General features: G+C 49.2%; 1 protein-coding gene and 1 long non-coding RNA gene across 2 annotated transcripts; one reads left to right on the forward strand and one right to left on the reverse strand.

Annotated features, from left to right (window-relative positions):
* Positions 1-7,725: 7,725 nt before the first annotated feature.
* CALHM3 (calcium homeostasis modulator 3) lies at positions 7,726-14,471 on the reverse strand. Its single transcript, XM_016154438.2, has 3 exons — positions 13,919-14,471; positions 11,347-11,602; positions 7,726-8,637 (listed from the first exon to the last, which is right to left on the reverse strand). The coding sequence occupies exons 1-3, from the start codon at positions 14,203-14,205 to the stop codon at positions 8,161-8,163; spliced, it is 1,020 nt and encodes a 339-aa protein (XP_016009924.2). The 5' UTR covers positions 14,206-14,471; the 3' UTR covers positions 7,726-8,160.
* Positions 14,185-19,648, forward strand: LOC118603984. Its single transcript, XR_004951565.1, has 3 exons — positions 14,185-14,290; positions 16,153-16,216; positions 19,438-19,648. It is a non-coding gene; the product is annotated as an uncharacterized LOC118603984 (long non-coding RNA).
* Positions 19,649-20,400: the final 752 nt, after the last annotated feature.

Genomic DNA, 20,400 nt, shown 5'->3' on the forward strand with positions numbered 1-20,400 from the left:
CCTTCAACCCTCAGGCTGTGCCTGGGGCAAACGGAGTATCTAGGGTGGTAGCCTCTGGAGGGCCATTGTTGGGAGCTCCTGAAGGGATACCCAGAGGTGGAGAGCAGGATGAAGGAGATCCAGCCAAGGACATTCACCGCAGCATCGATGTGCATAGCTAATAAGGGGTCTAAGCTGCGGCAGAGCCTGGCATGCAGTCCAGGTATGGACTGGGCGGGTGGTGCAGGAGCCCAGGAGGAGTGTAGCTCCAGGGGGCCGCCTGGAATCTCTGTCTTCTGTAGTGGACGCTGTTTATATCTGATGTGCCCTTTTAGTGGTGCCCAAGCTGTCTGAAGGGTGCCTGCTCTAACTACATAGACACTGTCCATAAATTCTAACTTCAATCTTATCTTAAAATACTTGATATAAAAGTTTTGATTGACTTCTAAACTTATATTCTCTTTCTCACAAGAATTTTAGTTACAGTTATTGAAAGTAAAGTATGAATGCTGGAGTCTTTGCATACCATTCAGACTGTCATAAATTCTTGAGTGGTTGTAAAAATTAGTTTTCAATTTATCACCTACTTGGGTCAGATCTGTGGGTGATATTTATCAGATATTTGAAGAGATCATAATGAAAGAGTCTTGAGGGTGAAGGTGGTGGGTAAAGGTGGTTGAAAGTCACAAACTTCCAGTTATAAAATAAATAAGTCTCAGAATATAATGTATAGCACAGTAACTATAGTTAATAACACCATCGTATATTTTTAAGCTGCTAAGACAGTAAATCATCAAAGTTCTCCTTATAAGAAAAATGTGTAACTATGTGCAGTGATGAGTGTTAACTAAATTTATGCTGGCAATCATTTCACAATATAAACATATGTCGAATCATCATGTTATACACCTGAAATTAATACAATCTTATATGCCAATTATATCTCAATCTTGTTTTTTTTTAAAGAGCCTCAAATAGGATCTGCTTGTGGGTATTTCAAAATATGATGTTAAAAAGTAGTGCTCATCAAAGCAAGCTCAGTTTCTCATTTTAAGAAGTCTGAGAGATTTCATTTGGATATTTTATACCAGTTCAGTATTTAATATCTTTCTTAATACTTTGTACTACATCTTTCTTATCTTAATTCTGAAAGATAAAGAAGATGTAATCATTTTTCCACCAGGGCCTATATAGATGTCTCCAAATCCCTTCCTTTTACTCTGGTATCAAGTGTCAATCAATATCTCTAAGCACAGGGATGTGGAGAAAGTTAGAAACCTCTGCCTCTGAAGGCTGAGGACCAGGGGCAGGTACCCTGTGGGGGTGGCCTCTTGAGCAGCAGCTGAGGTCAGAGCTGTGTCAGCTACCATAGAAGGGACACAGGCTCCATTGGGGAGATTTCTTAGCTATCTTACCTGGTTGTCCTTCCCCCTGGAATACCATCTACCCTCACACTGCTCACCCAAATCCATTTAAAGGCCCTGCTCATTTGCTCAATGATTTTTTTTCACTGAACAGTCAAGTTTTTTTCTTAGCAAGAAATCATGTCACAAGTGGATAAGAGCAACCTAATCAATGACCTGAGTTCACATCTCGACCCTGCCACATACCAATAAGGGACCTTGAGCAAGTAAGTAATTTAACCTCTGAATGCCACAGTCTTTGAATTTGTAAAATGGGGGGAATAAAAGAGCTTACCTTTCAGGTTGTCATGACAATTCAATGAGATTATGCAGGTAAAGAGTTTAGCACAGTGCCAGGCCCACAGTGAGATCACAGGAAATGATCATTACAACCTCGAAATAGTAATAATTGTCATCTCTTCACCTGAGCTGTAGTAATTCACTTTGAAAATTGTGTTAGTTTGTGGGAAAAAAATCTCCACGAACTTAGTGGTTTAAAACAACACAAATTTATTCTTATAGTTCTAGTGGTCAGGAGTCTGAAGTGGGTCTCAACGGGCTAAACATCAAGGAGTTGGCAACCTGTGTTCCTTCTGGAGGCTCCAAGCGAGAGTCTATTTCCTGGCCTTTTCCAACGTCTAGAAGACACCCACATTTTCCGGCTCATGGCCCCACCTCTGCTTCACTCCAGTCTCTGCTTCTGTCATTACTGCTTCCCTGACTCTGACCCTCCTGCTTCCCGCTTACAAAGACACTTGTGATTACATGGGGTCTACCTGGATTACTCTGAATATTCCCCCCATCTTCAGATCTTTAACAGAATCACACCTGCAACGTCACTTCTGGAGGTAACACATCCACAGATTCCGGAGATGAGGAGGTGGACATCGGGGCTCATTATTCTAACTACAGGAGGGGTCTTTGGTAGGGTGTTTAGCAGAACTTCTGCCTTCTCCACCTCTCCCCTTGGATTCCCAGAGCGCAACTGGGTGTAGGTGGGAAGCAGAGTGTCACGACCCTGCTCAAACTTTTTGATGCATTGGTGGCAAATTCACCCACAGCCACCACTGTGGAACGAACACGGGGCTCTTTGCCTCCTGCTCTCAGGAGTGTTGTCCTGGCACTCACCCCAGTGCTGGAGGAGTTAAATGTCATGCAAAGCAGCATGCAAAGGGGACCTCTGAGGAGCGGGTGCTGTACCTTTAGGAAAATGCCCAATTTGCACAAAAGAGCACGAGTTTATGGTGCTCAAGTGGGCATTGCCCTCAACCAGCGGCTGTGGGGGTACCTAGAGAACAAGGAAGTGGAAGAGGCAGCAGCCATTAGTGAGATGTGGCCACCTAGGCAGCTCAAGTTCTATCAGGCTGCATTACCAGAGGTATGAGGTGTTTACCTAGGAAGGTTATAATGCTATCCTCTTTTGCATCGGCTGAACTTGTACTGGAGGTTGCACATTGTGGCAAAACACAGCAGTGCTCACCAAATATTCCATGTGCTTCCTTACAATTCCCGGCTTCTGTTCCAGGTAGGTTGAGGCCATGGGACCGAGTTCTGGCATAGAAGCCCCCAGCTCTCACCACCGTCCCTGCTCTTTGTCATCTCTGCTTCCCAGATCTGGACACCAGTGTAACACCCATCAGCACTCACCTCTACATCCCAAAGGCTGCTTGCGGCACACTGGGAGCCCTTGGCCTAAGGTTGGCTGGAGGTGCCACAGTTGGTGCCCCAACCAGAGACAGCTGGAGATTGGTAACAAACCCTCCGCGCTGGGTTAGGATGCCTCAGAGACACGGGTCCCCAGAGCTGCCCACAGCAGTGATTGGCTGGCTCCACACCCTTTACTGACTTTCTTCCCTTTCTGGTATCACTTCCCCTTATCCGCCTGGTGCTTCCTGGACGTGACTTTTATATAAACCACTCACTGACTTCCTTGTCTCAGGATCTGGGGAATACAATATGCCTTCACGCGGCATCTCAAATGGGGGAGCTCCCATCAGCTGGGTTCCCAAGTGACCAGAGGAGTCCCCCTCTTCCCAACCTCCCCCCTCTGTTTACTGCCTCGGATTTTGCCTGCGTGAGAAATGTGTCTTTGTTGTGTTGTTAAGGCACTGACATTTTTGTTTTATTTTTACATCTGGGTCTAACCTGACTAGTATAGAGCGGACTGCTCTATATTAGTGACATTTTAAGCAGGACATTGACAAACAAGAGCACCCTGAGTCCATTCTACCTCCTAAGTACCACTAATCTGCCTTTTCTCTCCATCTCTACCCTAATCTAGGTCCCATCAGCTCCTTGGTCCTTCTGTGGTTCACACTGCCCCCTTAACAAGCCACTCCAAGGCTGCAGCCAGTGTGATCTTTTAAAAGTGGGCATTTGATTAAATTACTACATACATAATTCCCTTCAATGACTGAAGTTCAAAAGCATTATCGGGGCCTCCATGGCTGTGTGAGAGCTGGCCCCGGGACCTCTCTCCTTCCAGTGTGTACTCTCCAGCTCCCGTGTCTGCTTTCAGTTCCTCAGACAGAATAAATCCCTTTCCCTCTCAGGACCTTTGCACATGCTTTGCACATTCCCAGAATTCTTCCTTGATTCTTTGCCTGAGAAATTTTGGTTCATCCTTAAGATCTCAGCTTAGTGGTCGGTCCCTTCTTTAGATAAGTTCCCGAACCCTCAGCTTAGAAAAGTCCTACTGATACAGACTTGCATAGGTCCCTGGATATACCTCCCCATTCGCAGCACTGATTACAAATTTAATTATTTGTTTTGAATGGGTATGTTTATTTAATATCTGGGGCTCCCATGGGACAGTAAAGGATGAAGGTCCACATCTGTTTTGTTCACTGCTATGTTTCCAATGCTGAGCACAGTGTGACTAGTACATAGATGCTCAATTAATAAGTAATAAATTAATGAATATTCAGATGAGTGAGCAGAGGGAAGAAGGAATCCTTGGACCTAGATGAATTTGTGAGGAGGCAGGAATTCAGACACATATAGGAAACAGCCTGTGGTAGGTAGTCTGGCTCTGAGCTTGCTTCCAGGTTGGGTCCTGTGAAGAGCAGCTCCTCCTCCAGGTGGGTAGTGGTGGGGAGGTGGGTGGGCCGGCAGGGCTGGTGCATGTTCAAAGCTCCCTGCCATGGCAACAACCACCGACAGACCAATGTCATATCTGCTCTGCCAACATTTGCCTCCCCAGACCATCTCTCATACCCTTAAGGACACTCTCCCCATTCCACAGCCCCTTCTTCCCTCCCCCTGTTAGAGATGCTCAAGCAGAAGCTAGAGTGGTCATTTCATTTGGTCTCAAACCGTTGGGCAGAGCTCAGCCTTCAGCAGGAAACTCCTTCATCTTATATGAGACTAAGTGGAAGCATGTTGGTGTGGACACGATTCTGCTACTCCCATCATAGCCTTTGGGCCCTGGTACTCTTCCTTATAGAAGGATGCTAAATATCCTACATTGGGGCAGGCACCAAACCTCTCAGCCTCCCTTTATAACCTCGGGTAGAGCTCAGGGGTTTATATGGATCCAGCAATCCGCTTGATCTGAGTGGTCCACTGCCCTGGCAGTTACCAATAACCCGTGAGTTCCTCTCAGTCTTCCCCCTCCTGGTTCTCTCTGAAGCACTGGCTTTATTGCTCATTCTTCCCCCGTCTTGAAATTTACTCCTCCCTGGCATTCTCCAGGATTCTTTGTGGTTGCTTCTCCTCCTTTGCTGTCTCCAAAACTCTAAAGGTCTTGGTCCCTCTTATCACTCAAGCCTCTTTCTCTTGCTGGCCCTCTCCATTCCTACAGCTCAGGCATGACTGCCATGAGGGTGAACCCCAAGTATCAGCCCTCTTCCTGACCTTGCCTGCAGGCACTGCCTCTCTTCCCCAACTGCTTGCCAGATAGAGTCAAAATCCTGAGCTAAATCCTCAAGGCTCCAGCCATCCTCCCCTCCTCATGTAGACCTGCAGCTGAGCAGGCTGTGCAAGACAGAGGATTTGTAAAGAGAAAGTCCATATTTCTGCCTTGCCCAGCTGGCCACCGTGTCTCCCAGAAGAGAGGCTCTGTGTGAAGGGTGGGGTCAGGAGGGCCATCACCCAGAGTTGGATGAGTCTTGGAGAATGAGCTCGGGCATGCGCGATGGCTCCTTTCCCATGTCCCTGTCTCCCAGGTGGGTGGCATACACTGCTCTAGGCATCTCTTTCTCTCACACGATGTGAACAAATAGTGGTGTGGAATTGGGGTCTGAAACCATATCATTTGGGGCTAAAGAGGATGGGGATGCATTTAAGGGCCACCAAGGGCAGAAGATCCCAAGAATGCGTCACTGGATATGGGGTTCAGGGAGCATCTCTTGGTGAAACTCACCTGGAGTGGGCTCCTCCGCCCTCTGGCCAAGGTCCTTTACTTTAGCTAAGCTGGACTGTGCACCCCTCCATCTGGTTGGTCATTCACCAGCTCATGCCTTATCTCCCCTCCAGACTGGAAGCTCCATTAAGATACACCTGTGTCTGTCTTGCTGTCTGGCTCTCTAGGCATTCCCTCAATATTTGTCGAGTGAATCAATGAAACATGACTGCCCCTTTCCCAACTCTTTGCCTTTGTTCTTGCTGTCTCCTCCTTGAGGAGGTCTGCCTCCACTCCATCTCTTTCTTTACTTGTCGAAACTCTCCTCATCCTTTGAGACCTGCTCAAACAAAGCTTTCTCTGACTCCCAAGCTTGGAGCCATTATTCTCTGTGTTAAATCCCTATGGCACATAGCTTGCCTCTATCATGTCACTTATACCTTTTGCTTTGGTTTATAATGATTTCTGTATCCATTTCTGTCTTGCTCTTAGTGAGCTCCTTGAGGGCAGGCCATAGCATCTGTGTATTCTATAGTTCCTGTGCCCAGCATAGGCTGTAGGTGCTGCCCAGAGAGTAGCTGCTCTGTAAGTGCTCAGTATAAGAAGGAGGGAGTATTGATGGCAATCAGTGGCTTTTTGCTGGTCCAGATGCTGCTTTTTTCCAGCCCCAAGTGGGGCCCCTGAGATTCTTCTCCCCAGGCTGGGAGCTCACCCGTGCTGACTGGGCCATCTCCAAGCTCTCCCCCTCCCTTCCCACCCAATCTCTGCTAACACTTTGACTAAATCTTGCTCCATCCTAGGACCATTTCTGACATTTGCATGGCCTGACCACAGCAGGGTGGGGCGCGGGTGCTAGGGCGGGGGTGGGGGAAAAGGGGGAGGCTGAGTAACAGGGATTGTCTGGCTTTATAAAGACCCTTGGCAAGAGCCCAGGAGAGCAGAGATTGTCTGATATGAAAGGGGATGAGCTCTAGGGGGGCGTCCAGGGGCCCCTGCACTGCCCCAAGCAGAAAAGCATAGGGTGAACCCAGATCTGCACCATTTGTACTGTGAGTGTGTGTGTGTGTGTGTGTGTGTGTGTGTGTGTCTGTGTGTGTGGTGAGTGAGTCATCAGGGAGGAAGAGAGGCCCAGAGGGGCTCATAGGCTAGATCTTCCCCTTCCTGTTAGGGTCACCAAAGATTGAGTGGCAGTTTTTTTTGTTTGTGGTTTTTTTTTCCCTCCAGCAAGATCTGACCCTGGTGTTTCAAAGGTTTTCACCCACACTTCGCCCAGAGGTTCTTGTACATCGAAACTTACCAAATCACCTGGGACGCTCATTCAGCAGGGAGATGTCTAGGTCCTCCCCCACCCTGATTTGCAGATCTGATTCGCACACTGTACACCTGGGAAAATGCTCACCAGGGTGCCAGCTTCTTGTTGAGGGCATTGGGTAGATACCTCTGGGAATGCCCAGGGAAGGAGGCAGCCTTACAAAGAGATGCTGAGCTCAGGGGTCAGACTGCAGGTGGTGGAGAAGGTGGTGAGTGGAGAGGCGAGGCAGGAAGCACCTGCTAGATGGAGGTGGGCAGAAGGCTGGGCTGAGGAAGGAGCTGCACCTACCTTGAAGGGAGCTGCACCTGGCGGAGCTGCTTAGCTTTGGTTTGCTAGAAACAGAATTGGTGGGACTTGGGAAGTCGGCAGCTGAACAGGTCAGCCTCCTTGACATTTGAAAACAGAAAAATCCCCTGGACAGGAAAATGCAAAACTTTTCACGCACAGTAGCCAGCGAGAGGCACTTTCAAGAGGAACGGACAAGCAGAGCTTGCTAGAGCTTACTCAGAGAACCCCGGTGGAAGCGGCGGAAACCCGACCAGAGCACTGAAAACGAATACACAAAACTGTCTAGAGGGCTGACTAATGTAGCAGCTCAGAGCAGACTCTGGAGCCAGACAGACCTCCTGTGATCAAATTTCAGCTCTTACATGGGTTGCCTGGGGCAACTTAACTTCTTTATGCTTCGGTTTTCTCTTCTGAAAAATGGGGTGATTAATCATTTTACTGCATCGTTATCATGAGGGTTAAATGTAATACATATATATCTCCAGAACCCACAGCAGATCTATTTAGACTCTTGCTGCTCAAAGTTTGACCCACTGACCAGAAGCGGCGGTACCATCTGGGAGATTGTTAGAAATGCAGTCTTGGACCTAGTTCTGGATGTACTGAACCAGAACCTGCATTTCACAAGAGCCCAAGTGAATGATGAGCGCATTTGTTTGTGAAGCACTGCTTTAGAGCACACTGGAGGCCACACTCAGAAACTAGGCCAGAGAAGGGGCTATTTAGGGAAGAAGGCCAACAGGGTAAGGCTGCCCCACCTTGGGTCCTCACAGCCTAGAGAGCCCCCCGGATCCTGGTCAGCAGGGGCACTTCACGTGGGGACACTCCTGGAATCCCTACACGTCATTTTGTTGGGACAGCCTGGTGCTAGGGTCCAGAGTGGGGGCACGGTGGTTGAGGCCACCCCCCCAGAGCCCGGGGGACGCTGTGAGGTCCAGCGGCGGTTTGCTGGAGTACCAGGTGCTCAGGAGATGGTCCACCTGCTCTCTGCTGGAGACCGCGCGAAGGTGGGCCTTCCCGCTTCCGGTGTCTAGGCTCGGGAGCTCATGAACCTCAGCACCCCTGCTCATGTCCCGTTGCAGTCCCCGTACCCGCATCTCGTTCTGCATGCTGGCGAAGAAGTGCAGCACGCAGCGGTGCGCGAAGTCCCGCGCGTGCTCACAGCACGTCTCGTCGAAGAGCTTCTGCTCCAGGTCCACGTAATTGCTCCAGTATCTGCGCTGCAGGAAGACTGTCTGGTCGAAGCAAGGTCTCAGGCAGCGGGCCAGGAAGGCTACCACAATCAGCAGTAGGGTGATACTCCAGCCGATGGCCTGGCAGGGAGGGAAGGGAAGGGCGAGGATGGGTGTGAGCAGGGCATGGGTGCTGTACAGTGTGTCAAAGGTGTTCCAGTCTCTCCCTTTACTTATCCCTCCCATCCTTCCTCAGATCTATCCATCTCCCATTTAGTCATCCATCCACCAATCACCTCTATCCATCCAATTCCTTTTCATTCATTCTCTCATCCTTGCATCCATTCATCTGTCCAATTAGCTCTCCATTCCATCCATCTGTCCATCCATCCAGTCATCCGTTCTCTCATCTGACTAGATATCCATCATCTTCCTATCCAGCCATCCTCTCAACCGTCCTTCCCTCCGTCCGTTATCCATCCTCCTATCCAACCAGCTATCCTCTCATCCATTCACGTTCACATACTCCCATCTTTCTTTCTGTTTATCTATCTCACCATCCATGCGGCCACCGTTCATTTTCCCAACCTTCCTCCTAAGTAGGCCACCCCGAAGTATGCCTCTTTGACATAAAATTATTTTGAGCTGAAGACAATTAAAGAGCAGCAAACAGGAAAAACGCTCTTTACCCTTTCCTTTTCTGCCTAAAAGCAGGGTATAAATTCTTCTTTTACTGGAGACAGACTCTTATCAGCGCAGAGATAGCACCAGAGGAATGTGCAAAGAAACCTTACTCTATTAGTAAGGAGTAAGAAACTCCACGTTTCCTCCCATGTATTTACCTTCCTATAGTTTCTGCTCTTGGAAGCCTAGAACTGCTTTCCTTTGTCCTGCCATTTCTCTAGAAAAGTATCGCTCTTTGTCGAAGGCTCCATATAAGCAGGAATTCTAAGCTGCTGCTTCGAGTCGCTCTCTGGTTTAGGTTTTCTCCTACATAAAATGCACTGATGCATTAATAAACTGTTTTCCTCTTGTTAATCTTTTCGTAACATCTCAGCTGAAAACCTAAGATGGGCAGAGGTAAAGGTCGCCTTCCCCACACTCCCATCTCTCCAACCATCTATCTTCCTTTCATTTTTTTTTATCTAGTCATCCTCACATATTTTTATCCAACCCATCTACGCATCCATTTATCCTGGTTTTTAGGGGAGGCACTGGGCACCCAGTCTTTTCTCTCACACTTTGATGGAGGAACCAATTAAATAGGTGATGATCAGCTGAGTGCTATGTCGAGGGATGTCCAGGGAGTCATGGGAATCCACCCAACCTGAACTTGAGGGCTCAGGGAAGAGCGAGGTTTAGGTGGAGACCTGAAGGATAAGTAACAGTTGTACAGGATATGAACAGGAAACAGCGTTCTAGGCCAAGAGTGAGGAAAAACTGAAAGTAGTTCTCTAAGGCTAGAGCCCACGCTTGGCCGATTCCTCTTTCTCCTCTCCGCCCATGTAAAACTGTAAGTCTCTTCAAGGCCTTGCTTAAGACCAGAGCAACTGTGTGGACCTGGAGCAAAGAATTCATTCCTCTAAACAAAGTCATACTTGAATTATTAGGATGTGTAGATGTGATTTACAGTCTCTCATTCGGGCTCTCGCAGAATCACCACCACCACCACCACCACCACCACCACCAATTTAAAATACCCGTGCGAGTATTTTCTATGTGAGGAGCATTAAATGTGCCTGATAAACTTATAGCTGAGTCAGGACTCAAATTTTGGTCTCATTGAAAATTTTACACTCTTCCCACTGAGCTAGTGAGAGCCTAGAGTATTTAAGTCTGCAGGGACCGCCAAAGTGGGAGAGACCAAAACTCCCTCTATTTTGCAGGAGAAACCGAGGCCCAGAGAGGGAGTGACGTGGCCAAGGTCAGGGTTTGAGCCAGAAGGAAATCTGGCCTGAACGCTGGTCCTCTTTTCGCTGCACCATGGGCCTGCATTTGCCATGAGCCTGTCTTGGCTCCCCAAAGGGCTGGGGCCATGTTTTTATTCTCTGTAGCCACAGTGATACTCTGCATGTGTGAGTTCATGTAAATATTTTTTTTTTGAGAGGCACAGCTCAGCCTGGGGCTGTGGAAGTGGTTGTAGTGGAATCTCGGGTCTGGGCTGGAAGTAGGGCTGAGTTTTGCCCCCAGGATGATGGGGTTGGCACCCTGAGGGGAGCTGGGCATCTATCTAGGCAGAACCTGCATTGTAGGGAGGTGGTTGAGAGGGTCAGGAGTTATGACGTGTATTCAGATCCCTGCCTGGCCTTTTATAAGCTGTGTGACTTTGGCCTTGTGAGCTAAACTCTTGGAACCTCAATCTCCTCATATGCAAAATGGGATGATAACGACAGCATTCACCTGATACGGTTGTTCCAAGAATTAAATGAAGTAATGCATAGGAAATGCTTAACACAGTGCCTGATACATAAGAGCTCAATAAAGGGTAATTAGTATTATTTCTGGGAGGTGGGAAGAATACGTGTATGGTGTGGAGGACAAGGCAGAGCAGTATTATCTCCAGTGCTTCCTGCCATCCAGACTCCTGAGGATGGGCTGAGCTGACTCCCAGAGGAGGTGGGCACTTGGTCTCTGCCCTGGCATGAGTCAGCACTGATGGCCAAGTGCCCACTTCCTAAGGCCCAACACTGTCCTGTACATGGAGAATGCTCTGGGTCTCTCCAGGGACCATGTGCTCCTTGGTCGTGTCTCTAGCAGCGGGAGGGGCCTAAGGAAGTCATGTGTATTTTCTTATCCCTTGGAACCTCTGCAGGATGTTTGCAAAGGTTAGAGGAGGACCTTTCGAATTACCTGTGACAGGCACCGCAGGTAGCGAGACACTGCCTTTCGAGCAGGACTGTCTCTGACCAGCTCATCCTCCTTGCAGGGCACCTTGGCCAGGAAGAGCTGCACCTGGCTGGGGGTCATGTTGGCAAAGTCCAGAAACTTCTCGGGGTCAACGGAGCTGCTGAAGGCACACACAAAGCACTTCCCATCAAGGAGGGCCAGGAGGATCCAGACGAGGGGGGCGGCCAGGGCTCTCTGCAGCACGGAGGAGCACATATACCTGAGAGTAGAAGAATGAGGGGGCAGCGTCACAAAGGGCAGCCGGAATTCACTTACGGTAGGAAGGCTGTAGGGGAGATGCAAAGATGGACTTCCCAGGACGGCTGGGAATACCAGCTGTGGTTACATAAAAGGAATGATCACAACTCCAAGCAGAGGGCAGGGAGGAAGGAGGGCTGAGGACTCCAGGGGGACCCACGACTGGAACACTGGGGAGCTGGTGTCCTTCCTGCTCTAGGCCTTGTAGCAGGCACTGTTGGTGCCCTGCCCATCCAGAGGTATCTACGGCTTTGGAGGGTATTCAATGGAGGCCTGAGGGCCTCCAGCATTAACCACTTCAAACACTTGAGTGGCTCTGCCCGAGGGCTTTGGAGGCATCTCTGCTCCCAGAGGGGTAGGCTGTAAGCACTGGAGAGCTAACAACCCCCAAATCAACCTTCGACCCAAGAGGAACAGGGCCTGGTGAATAAATACCCCAGCTTCCTAGACCCTCAGTGGGACAATTCTGAGGTGTGTCCTACACACTCTCTCAGAGGGTCCCCAGAAAGACCAAGCCCCAGTTACCTACTCATTATCACATTCTTCCCAGAGACTGGTTTTGAGGGGAGCCTAAACCAAGACAGCCCTGCCCGGGAACCCTCGCAGAGGTAGCATCTCACACACCTCTCCCGGCGTCCAGGGAGCCCACCTTCTGGCTGCCTCCGGGCGCCTCTCCTGACCTACTCAAGTGGCATGGATTGGGTGTAGGTCACAGGGCAGGAGCCCAGTGGAGCTGTACCCACTGGATCCCAGAGGAAGAGGACAAGGGCACACCCAGTGCATGTTACGTCTCTACGAGGCTGAAGGGAGCACGGAGCCTCTGGGGAGCACGAAACGGGCTGTTGGGCACTGGAAGGTGGTGGTGGTGGGGGTTCTAACTTAGACTGTACGCAAACATAAAGTAGTGTGTGTGCGTGTGTGTGTCTGTGTGTGTGTGTCTGTGTGTGTGAGTGCGTGCTCATGGCTTACCCAGTGGTGAATTACAAACATGCTGTAGGGCGGGGTGGCTCCAGCATTTTCTATAGGGGCAATGTAGTAAGAAGGTGAAATTGAGGACTTGTCATAAAGTTGCATTACATACCCTTGAGAACATCTCAATTGTTCACATCAAAACGTAGGGGAGAGGAAGGGATCATGAGCCGGCTAAACCCACCACACCCCTTCTGCCACCTCTCACCCACAGGTCTAGAGCACTTAGCTATTTTGTCCAGGACACTACGGACCTGTGTTTGAATCTGAGCCTTGCCTCTTCCTAGCTCCGCTAAGTTACTGAACCTCTCTGTGCTGCAGGTTTCGTCCATGAAAATGGATCCCACAGAGGAGCAGACCCAGGACAGAGGTGAGAGTTCAGAGGCTGTGCACATACAGCACTCGGCGCAGAGCTTGGCACCGAGCTGGTGCTCAGCGTGGCCTGGGAGCATTACCTACGAATTGCTAAACTGTGTCAACTGATTTTGATAGAGGGCACCCAGCGGGTGGGAGGAACCGAGGACACGGCGGCACAAACTGCCCCTGGGAGCTGCCCTTGGGCATGTACGGGAAAGAGATGCAGCCTTTAAGCCAGTCATGTCCCGCACTACGTGAGAGACTGGCTATGCATGTTATGCGATGGCCCTTCATGCTTATGGTGAGGTATAACCAATGGCCAGCATGACAGAAGTGACCTGAGTAATTCTTGGGAATCCTATATCATTCGTGTGTCTCCAGCACTGGCCATGAAAAGATGACAAATGACAGGAACAGAAATATCTCTTTCCAGGGTGGAAACTGCGAATGGGTGTCGGGTGTCTGTGAACTGATGACGTTCCAGCTGGGGAAAGGAGGGGGCACACCTGGCAGTGCCTGTGGGGTGGGTGGGGGGCCCCTGACGATGCCCATGGGGGTCACTGGGGCTTGGAGGTCACCTGGCAGTGCCTGTGGGGTGGGTGGGGGGCCCCTGACGATGCCCATGGGGGTCACTGGGGCTTGGAGGTCACCTGGCAGTGCCTGTGGGGTGGGTGGGGGGCCCCTGACGATGCCCATGGGGGTCACTGGGGCTTGGGGGTCTCCCGGCAGTGCCTGTGGGGGGCCCTTGACAATGTCCACCGGGGAGGGTCGGGATTTGGGGGAACCCCTGGCAATGCCCACCAGGGAGGGTCAGGGTTTGGGGCAACCCTTGGCAATGCCCATGGGGGAGGGTCAGGGTTTGGGGGAGCCTCTGGCAATGCCCGCAGGGGAGGGTCAGGGTTTGGGTGCCCCTGGTAGTGCCCGCGGGTCAGCGGGGGATGTGGGACCGCACCTGATGATGCCTGGGTCCTTCCTCCGGCGCCCTGCCGGCCGGCGCCATTCCTCGACCACCAGCACGGACTGCCGGTTGGCTAGGAGGCCGCAGAGGAAAAGGGCGACAGGGGGTGTGAGCAGCAGGCCCAGGCCGTAGAGGGCGTTGTAGCGCACCAGGCAGGGACAGTTGAAGTCGAAGGAGGAGTACAGCTTGACTGTGACTGCGGCCAGCAGCAGGCAGATGCCGTTCATCACCGACTCGGAGCTGGACTGGAAGTGCTGGAAGAGCATGCGGAACTTATCCATGGCTCCTGCCTGGTGGGTGGGCGGCCGCGGATGAGGGGCGGAGGGGCCTCAGCTGCCTTCCTGGCCAATGCCAAGCCACTCGGGGGTGAGTCCAGGCCTGCAGGAGGTTCTTTTCTTTCAAGGCCCTGGGAGACCAGGAAGAGGTGGTGTCCAGCTCTCTCAGCTCAACCTCCAAGAATGTAGGGTAGAGGCAGGCTCTCTCCGAAAAGGCTTCCCTGCCCAGACCATTTGTCCCCCAGCACCACTCCCCTCCTCCCTTGGAGAATGAGTCACTGCGCCCCGTGACCAGCCAGCCCAAAGCACTCTAGGCAAATGCGCCCTGCCCTGTCTCTCCATCCCTCCCTGCTTCCCGCCCCAGCCCATTCCCTCCTCTCTTTGGGGTTTAGATACTGAAACCTGACAGCTGGCGGGGCTTCGCACAGGGGACAGGCAAATTCTGGGTGTGGTAAGGCCAAGATGCTGATGGAGCCAATTTTATTTTCTTGGGCAGAAGTATGACTCGACTCATCTGAGCCCAGGGGAGAGTTCATGTTGGCTTTCACGCTGGGAGGAGTCAGGAGGGGCACCTGAGGCTTCAAGGCTTTCTGAAAAAGAAAACCCTTGAGAAGAGTTTAAACCATGTTTCCACGTTTGCCAATGAAAGGCGTTATGGGAGGGGAAGGCCCTCCAGGCGGAGGATACTAACAGGCAAAGATGTGGCGGTGAGAAGCAGCCTGCCGTGGCCAGCAGTTTTGGGGTGCTGGAATGCAGCGTCAGACAGGAGGCTGAAGGGTCAGTGGGTGCCAGCAACCCTCTCCTCCATTTTATCCCTCTTTTCTTTAGGTCTGGCCACTGGCCAGCCCTGTCTCCCTAACACAGAGTTTCCATTGCATCACTCAGGTGTGACTGGGGGCTCCCTTGGCCCCTTTAACTTGCATTCAAGGGCCTCCTAACTGTATCCAGAGGTGTCTTCCCACGTCCACACCTTTGCTGACACCATCCCTCCCACCGAAAACCCACGACCCTTCCTCCCACCTGTTCTTCAAGAGGCAACCCTGTCACCAAGCCATCCCTGGTGACCTCAGCTTTGTGGGATCCTCAGCGTCCCATTTGGCCCTGGGAAAGGCCATCTCGGCCTATTAGTAATCTTTCCTAGGTGTCAGAGTTGGAGCTCCCATCTCGGACAGGGACCTGGACCTGCACCGTTTTGTTCTCTGCAGCATCCAGGGCTGGGGGTGGGTGAGGTATCCAGACTCCAAATGCTCAGGCTTTTCCTCAATCTCCATCCCTCTGGCTCCCTTGCTTCCAGTCTAGGGCCACCCCTGAGATAAGAAAAACCTCAGGGACTGGTATGGCCTTGACCCCACTGAGCCCTGCCGCATCTAGCCTGGAGATGCTGGCATCCTGGACTCTGAGTGATGGCCTTAGTTGACCTCATGCATCAACACTGTTCTTTGCTTGAAAGCTGGGTCCTCAGGGTCATGAACGTAGCTTCCTGCCAACCCTCTGGTGCACAGGAGGAAAGTGTCCTGAATCCTCCCCATCCTCTAACTGGCCATCTCCATGGCGCTCACCAGGATGACTGCCACTGCACTGACCACCCTCGTTTCCATATTTTCAAACAACTTTTAGAAAATGGAAATATCTCCAATTGTTCCAGATTAAACACAGAATTACGAAAAACTTAACAATAGAGTACATGAAAATGTCTCCCTCACAGCAATTCCCAAAAACTCTCCCTATCACTGCGAGGGTGTGTGGCCTTCCAGATTTTTCCAGGTCCCACAGGGACACATGCTAGCTGGCCTGCCTGGAGTTCCTTGGGGAAACTGCTAACCACTGTTAATTAAACACTAAATGTACACAGGAGGGGCGGCTCAGCTGGCCTGTGTGATCTTCCATCTGAGGCACATCTGTTCCTTCTCTTCACACTCATGACACAGGTCTCTCGCTGTTTCTTGGTTTTAGCTTCTCTGAAGGATGACAGCCCAGCGGTCGGAGGGGCCCCTGGGACCTGGAAAATGAATCTTGGGTAAGCCACTTTGCCTGTACTTTAAGTCAAACCATCTCAAATATGTCTTGCAAATGTCCTACCTATCTGTGCAGTCTATACCTCGGGTGAGGTAACGACAGACAGAAATCTGGCTCTTATTTATTTTACCTAATTAGTGTGGGTCCTATGAGACAGGATTACCTGTGTGAGGGAATATGGAGAGGGAGCCAGACAAGGCCAGGGGAGCCATCAGAGGCATGCAAGTGTGAGTGCAAGAAGGAGAGGACGGGCCATTTTGGAGAAACCGTTAAGCCCATTTATTCTCCTGGGGTCCTACTGCAGCACAGGACTACCACCACATTCTTCAAGAGAGGCCAAGCATTATGGCGGAGGTCACACAGCTTGGTAGGGTCAGAGCCAGGAAGGCAGCTGGGATCCTCCTCTGGCTCCAACCTTAGTCACCCTCTGATCTCTTGACAGAAAAGGAAACTGTTCTGGCTCAAGGCCATGCTTTTCAACCCTGAACCATAGGGCTGAGAGGGTCTGAGCACCCCTCTCTCTCATTCTAGCCTCAAGGAGTAGAGGGTGAACTAAAGGCCCCCAGCCTTCTTTTCTAGGGAGTCTCCAGAAAAGAGCAAACACTGCTTTTTGGAGAACTCTACAGGAAATTGGGACAAGTTCTTCCAGGCCAACCTGTGGATAGCTCCAACCTCTGACAGAGCTTTCAGGTCAGCCTGGGGTCTGGTTAGCTGTGTGACTGTACTGACCTTTGCTAGGTCTTTACTGGAAAAGAAAAAGCAAGAAGGAAGGCCACCACAACTTAAAGAAATATTATCTCAGGGTGAGGGGTAGTTTCACATTTAAAATTCTGTATTTTCTAAACTGTTTACTTTTATAATAATAATTTTTAAATTTCCCAATAAAAGTCAAAATATTTTTAATGGAAAACTCAAAGGGATTAAGGAACAAAGTAAAAGTGAAGGGGGAGGGGGGGTGTCATATTTTGTTGCTTGGAGCTCAGACCAGCTGAACCAGGAGAGGCAGAAATAGAGGAAAGAAAAGGAGAAAGACTTATTTTACTTATGTGCTTGGAAAGATATTAACTTGTAGATCTGCTGTGTGATAATACCTTCAAGCAGAGTTTCTCAGCCTCCTGCCCCACCCCAGGGGTTTGCAGCTATGTTCTTCAGGGTCTTTTAATTCTGGGGGTATTTTTTAAATTCACATTTCATTTTAATGATGACTTAAATTTTTTCAGCACTTTTAAACACGTATTAACTTGCAATTGGAAGATTTTTCTTTTTTTTCTATAATTGTGGTCTCATGGATATATTTTAGAGGTTTTTTAGATTTTTTTTTTTCCTTTTATAAGGAATCTGCATATTATTTGAGAACAATGGCTTTACCATTCTTGGAGTTCCTGTGACTGAGAGGGCTTTTTAGGACTGGGTGCCCCCTACTGGAGAAACTCAGTGTATCTGATGTGTGAGTAATGTGTGTGTGTGTGTGGGGGGGGGTCTGTGTACTTGTGGGTGCATGTGTGGACGTGTGTGTGGTATGCATGTGTGCAGTGTTTATGTTTATATAAGTGTGTGTGTCTTTGAAATATAGATGTGGTTTTGTCTCTTCTTTTTATATAGTAAGTATACTCTCCCCTAAGGTTTCTCTTTCTCTTCTTTTTCTTTCCAAAAGAGGACATTGGATGCGTGTCCCACTTCTCTCTGAGGACTGCGAGACTATTGTTCCCTTGTGCCTAGCAGAGCAGTGGTGCCCTCTCTGTCTCTGAGAAATCTGACTCTCTTCAACTCCGATGACAGAGGCTTCTGTGGGTTCTGGGTGACAGGCCTCTCTGGTCTGTCTCTGGCAGGCCTGGGGGAAAACAATGTGACACTTATGCAGCCTCCACCCCGGTGACTATATAGAGCCACGTGACCCCTGAAAGACTGAAAAAAGGATGAACATGAAAGGAGAGGCTATCTAACAAATGACATTGGAACAGCTGGCTTGCCATTTGGGAAAATCTTTAACTGAATCTTTACCTCATTCTTTATACCAAAATATATTCCAAATGGCTCAAAGACTTTAACATAGAAATTGAAGTCATAAAAATTCTCCAAGAAAAAACATGTGTATTTATTTATAATCAGAGAAGGCCTTTGTAAAGAGAACACAGAATTCACTGCTATGAAGAAGGCAGATAAAATAGGTCTCATGACTTATGTGGGCAAAATACCAATAAACAAGTAAAAATAAAAAACTGGAAAAAGGCATTGCCACGCACATGCCGCATGAAAGCCTATTTTCCTTAATTTGTAGAGGGATCATGTAAATCAATACAAAAGTTGAATAATCCTATAGAAAAGATGAGCAAAGGATGTGAACTGGCCATTCACAGAAAAAAAAAGACAAGTGATTAAAAATCCTGCAAACATTCTAATCCTTATTCACAATTAAATACAATCACAATTAGGCGTCTTTTTAAACTCACCAAGTTGTTAAAAACCAAAAGATTGATACTACCCAGTGTATTATCAATCTCCCTAAGAAGGTTTAGAGAAACATCCACTTTCATACACTGATGGTTAGAGTATAAATTTGTAGGGATTTTCTGGGACTATTTGGCAATATATTTAAAGCAAATATTTAAGTACACACGTCCTTTAACCTAACAATTACATAATTTAAAAAGCACAGTTTAGTACACTGTACATAGTATAATCCATTCTAAGTAAAAATGATATAAATATGTAAAAATTTTGGTATCGTGCATACAGTTTGACAGAGGGACACACACGAGAAGTGTGGATGGTGATCCCCATCGGGTGGTTGGGGACGGGGACTTTTATTTTCTTCCGTTTTCTGCCTTTCTGTACTGTTTGACTTTTCCAACAATGTATATATATGAATTTTATTTTAAAAAGATCAACAAAGATTGTATGGGTAGTGGATTTATGAATTTAAAAAACATGTTTCCATATATAGTAGATAAATGTTATTTTAAAGTAAGATTAAAATATTATGGCTTCCACAAAATAAAATAACCAAATTCAACCCTAAACATTCTTCCACACTTAAATTTTTCGTTTAATGTGGAACAATTTCTTTGGGTCACAATACATTTCTAACTCCTTTTCTCAGGGGAGGAAACAGATAAGCCTGGCTTTATAATATTTTCACCATTTTTTTTGTTTGATTTTTACATGACTAACAAGCTATAAACATTAATTTTCCTGACAGAACTGCAATGATGTTGTTTCTAGGTTCTTCTGATGTAGGATGATTTTCCAGCGTGGAGATCCACCACAGTGACAGTGGACACTGGGTGTTGGGCCAAATGTGGAGACCTGGGGGCAAAAACAGGTGAGTTGCTCTGGGGGAGGGGCACCCATTCAGCTGGATTTTCTGAATTCCACTTCTACTCCATAAACACCAAAGTCAGAGTGACTCCAGGGTTTCCTTTCTCCCGTTGCTAACGTGCCCCAGCTCCTGAGAGCTCTGAGGCCGTCTACCATGGTGGAATTGATGTAGAGGTGTTTGCCGCGGGAGTGCTGGGCTGGGGGTGGCAAGTCCCAACTCTGAAGGTAATCGGGTGCTCAGAGCGCCAAGCTAGACGCACCCCTGTTACTGGCCACACGTCCTTAGGTTCTGTCCACAGAGCAACAGGTGTTCAGTGGACATCTGCAGTGGGGCAGGTGATGTGGTGGTGCTAGGTGTACACAGGCGCCCACGTCGGGGACCAGAGGCTGACAAGGGGCATCTCAGTGTGAACTGGAGAGCTCTGAAGAGCATCTCGACTTGGCTTAAGTTTGAGGAAGCAGTTAATGAAACCTATGAGAATATCCCTCCCCCTCCCACCTCAACTCTTTCCATTTTGAAAGAGGAAAAGAGCAATCTGTAAATATTTTTAAGGTGTTTTGATTGACTTGAACCACCACCACCCCCCTCCCGCCCCAAAAGTTTGCCAGAGACATAGGGGATTCTAGTGGAGTTCTAGCGCTACCTAGTGGTGGTAGGGGAGAGAAATTGCGAGGGAGGGGAGGAAAGGCCAGGGGAAGGAGGGTGGCACACACAGGGGTGCTCGCTCTGCTGGGAAAACTTTCCACAAGCTACTTTCACTGGGAAGAGAGGCCCCCCCCCCCTGAGGCGCCTTTGGGTGAAGGTCAGACCAAGCGAATGCCTCTGGAGCTTCTCTTGGGAAAGGTAGAAGCGAGATGTTACGCTGC

Source organism: Rousettus aegyptiacus, unplaced genomic scaffold (genome assembly GCF_014176215.1).
Source record: "Rousettus aegyptiacus isolate mRouAeg1 unplaced genomic scaffold, mRouAeg1.p scaffold_m13_p_6, whole genome shotgun sequence".
NCBI classification, from domain to species: Eukaryota; Metazoa; Chordata; class Mammalia; order Chiroptera; family Pteropodidae; genus Rousettus; species Rousettus aegyptiacus.

Excerpts from the sequence above, each read along its gene's own strand:
- CALHM3 (XM_016154438.2), bottom strand. The coding sequence starts at position 14,205 with ATGGATAAGTTCCGCATGCTCTTCCAGCACTTCCAGTCCAGCTCCGAG. Across the intron at positions 11,603-13,918 it reads AAGGACCCAGGCATCATCAG|GTATATGTGCTCCTCCGTGC; the intron begins GTGCGGTCCCAC and ends TTCTACTCTCAG. Across the intron at positions 8,638-11,346 it reads ACCTGCGGTGCCTGTCACAG|GCCATCGGCTGGAGTATCAC; the intron begins GTAATTCGAAAG and ends CCTCCCTGCCAG.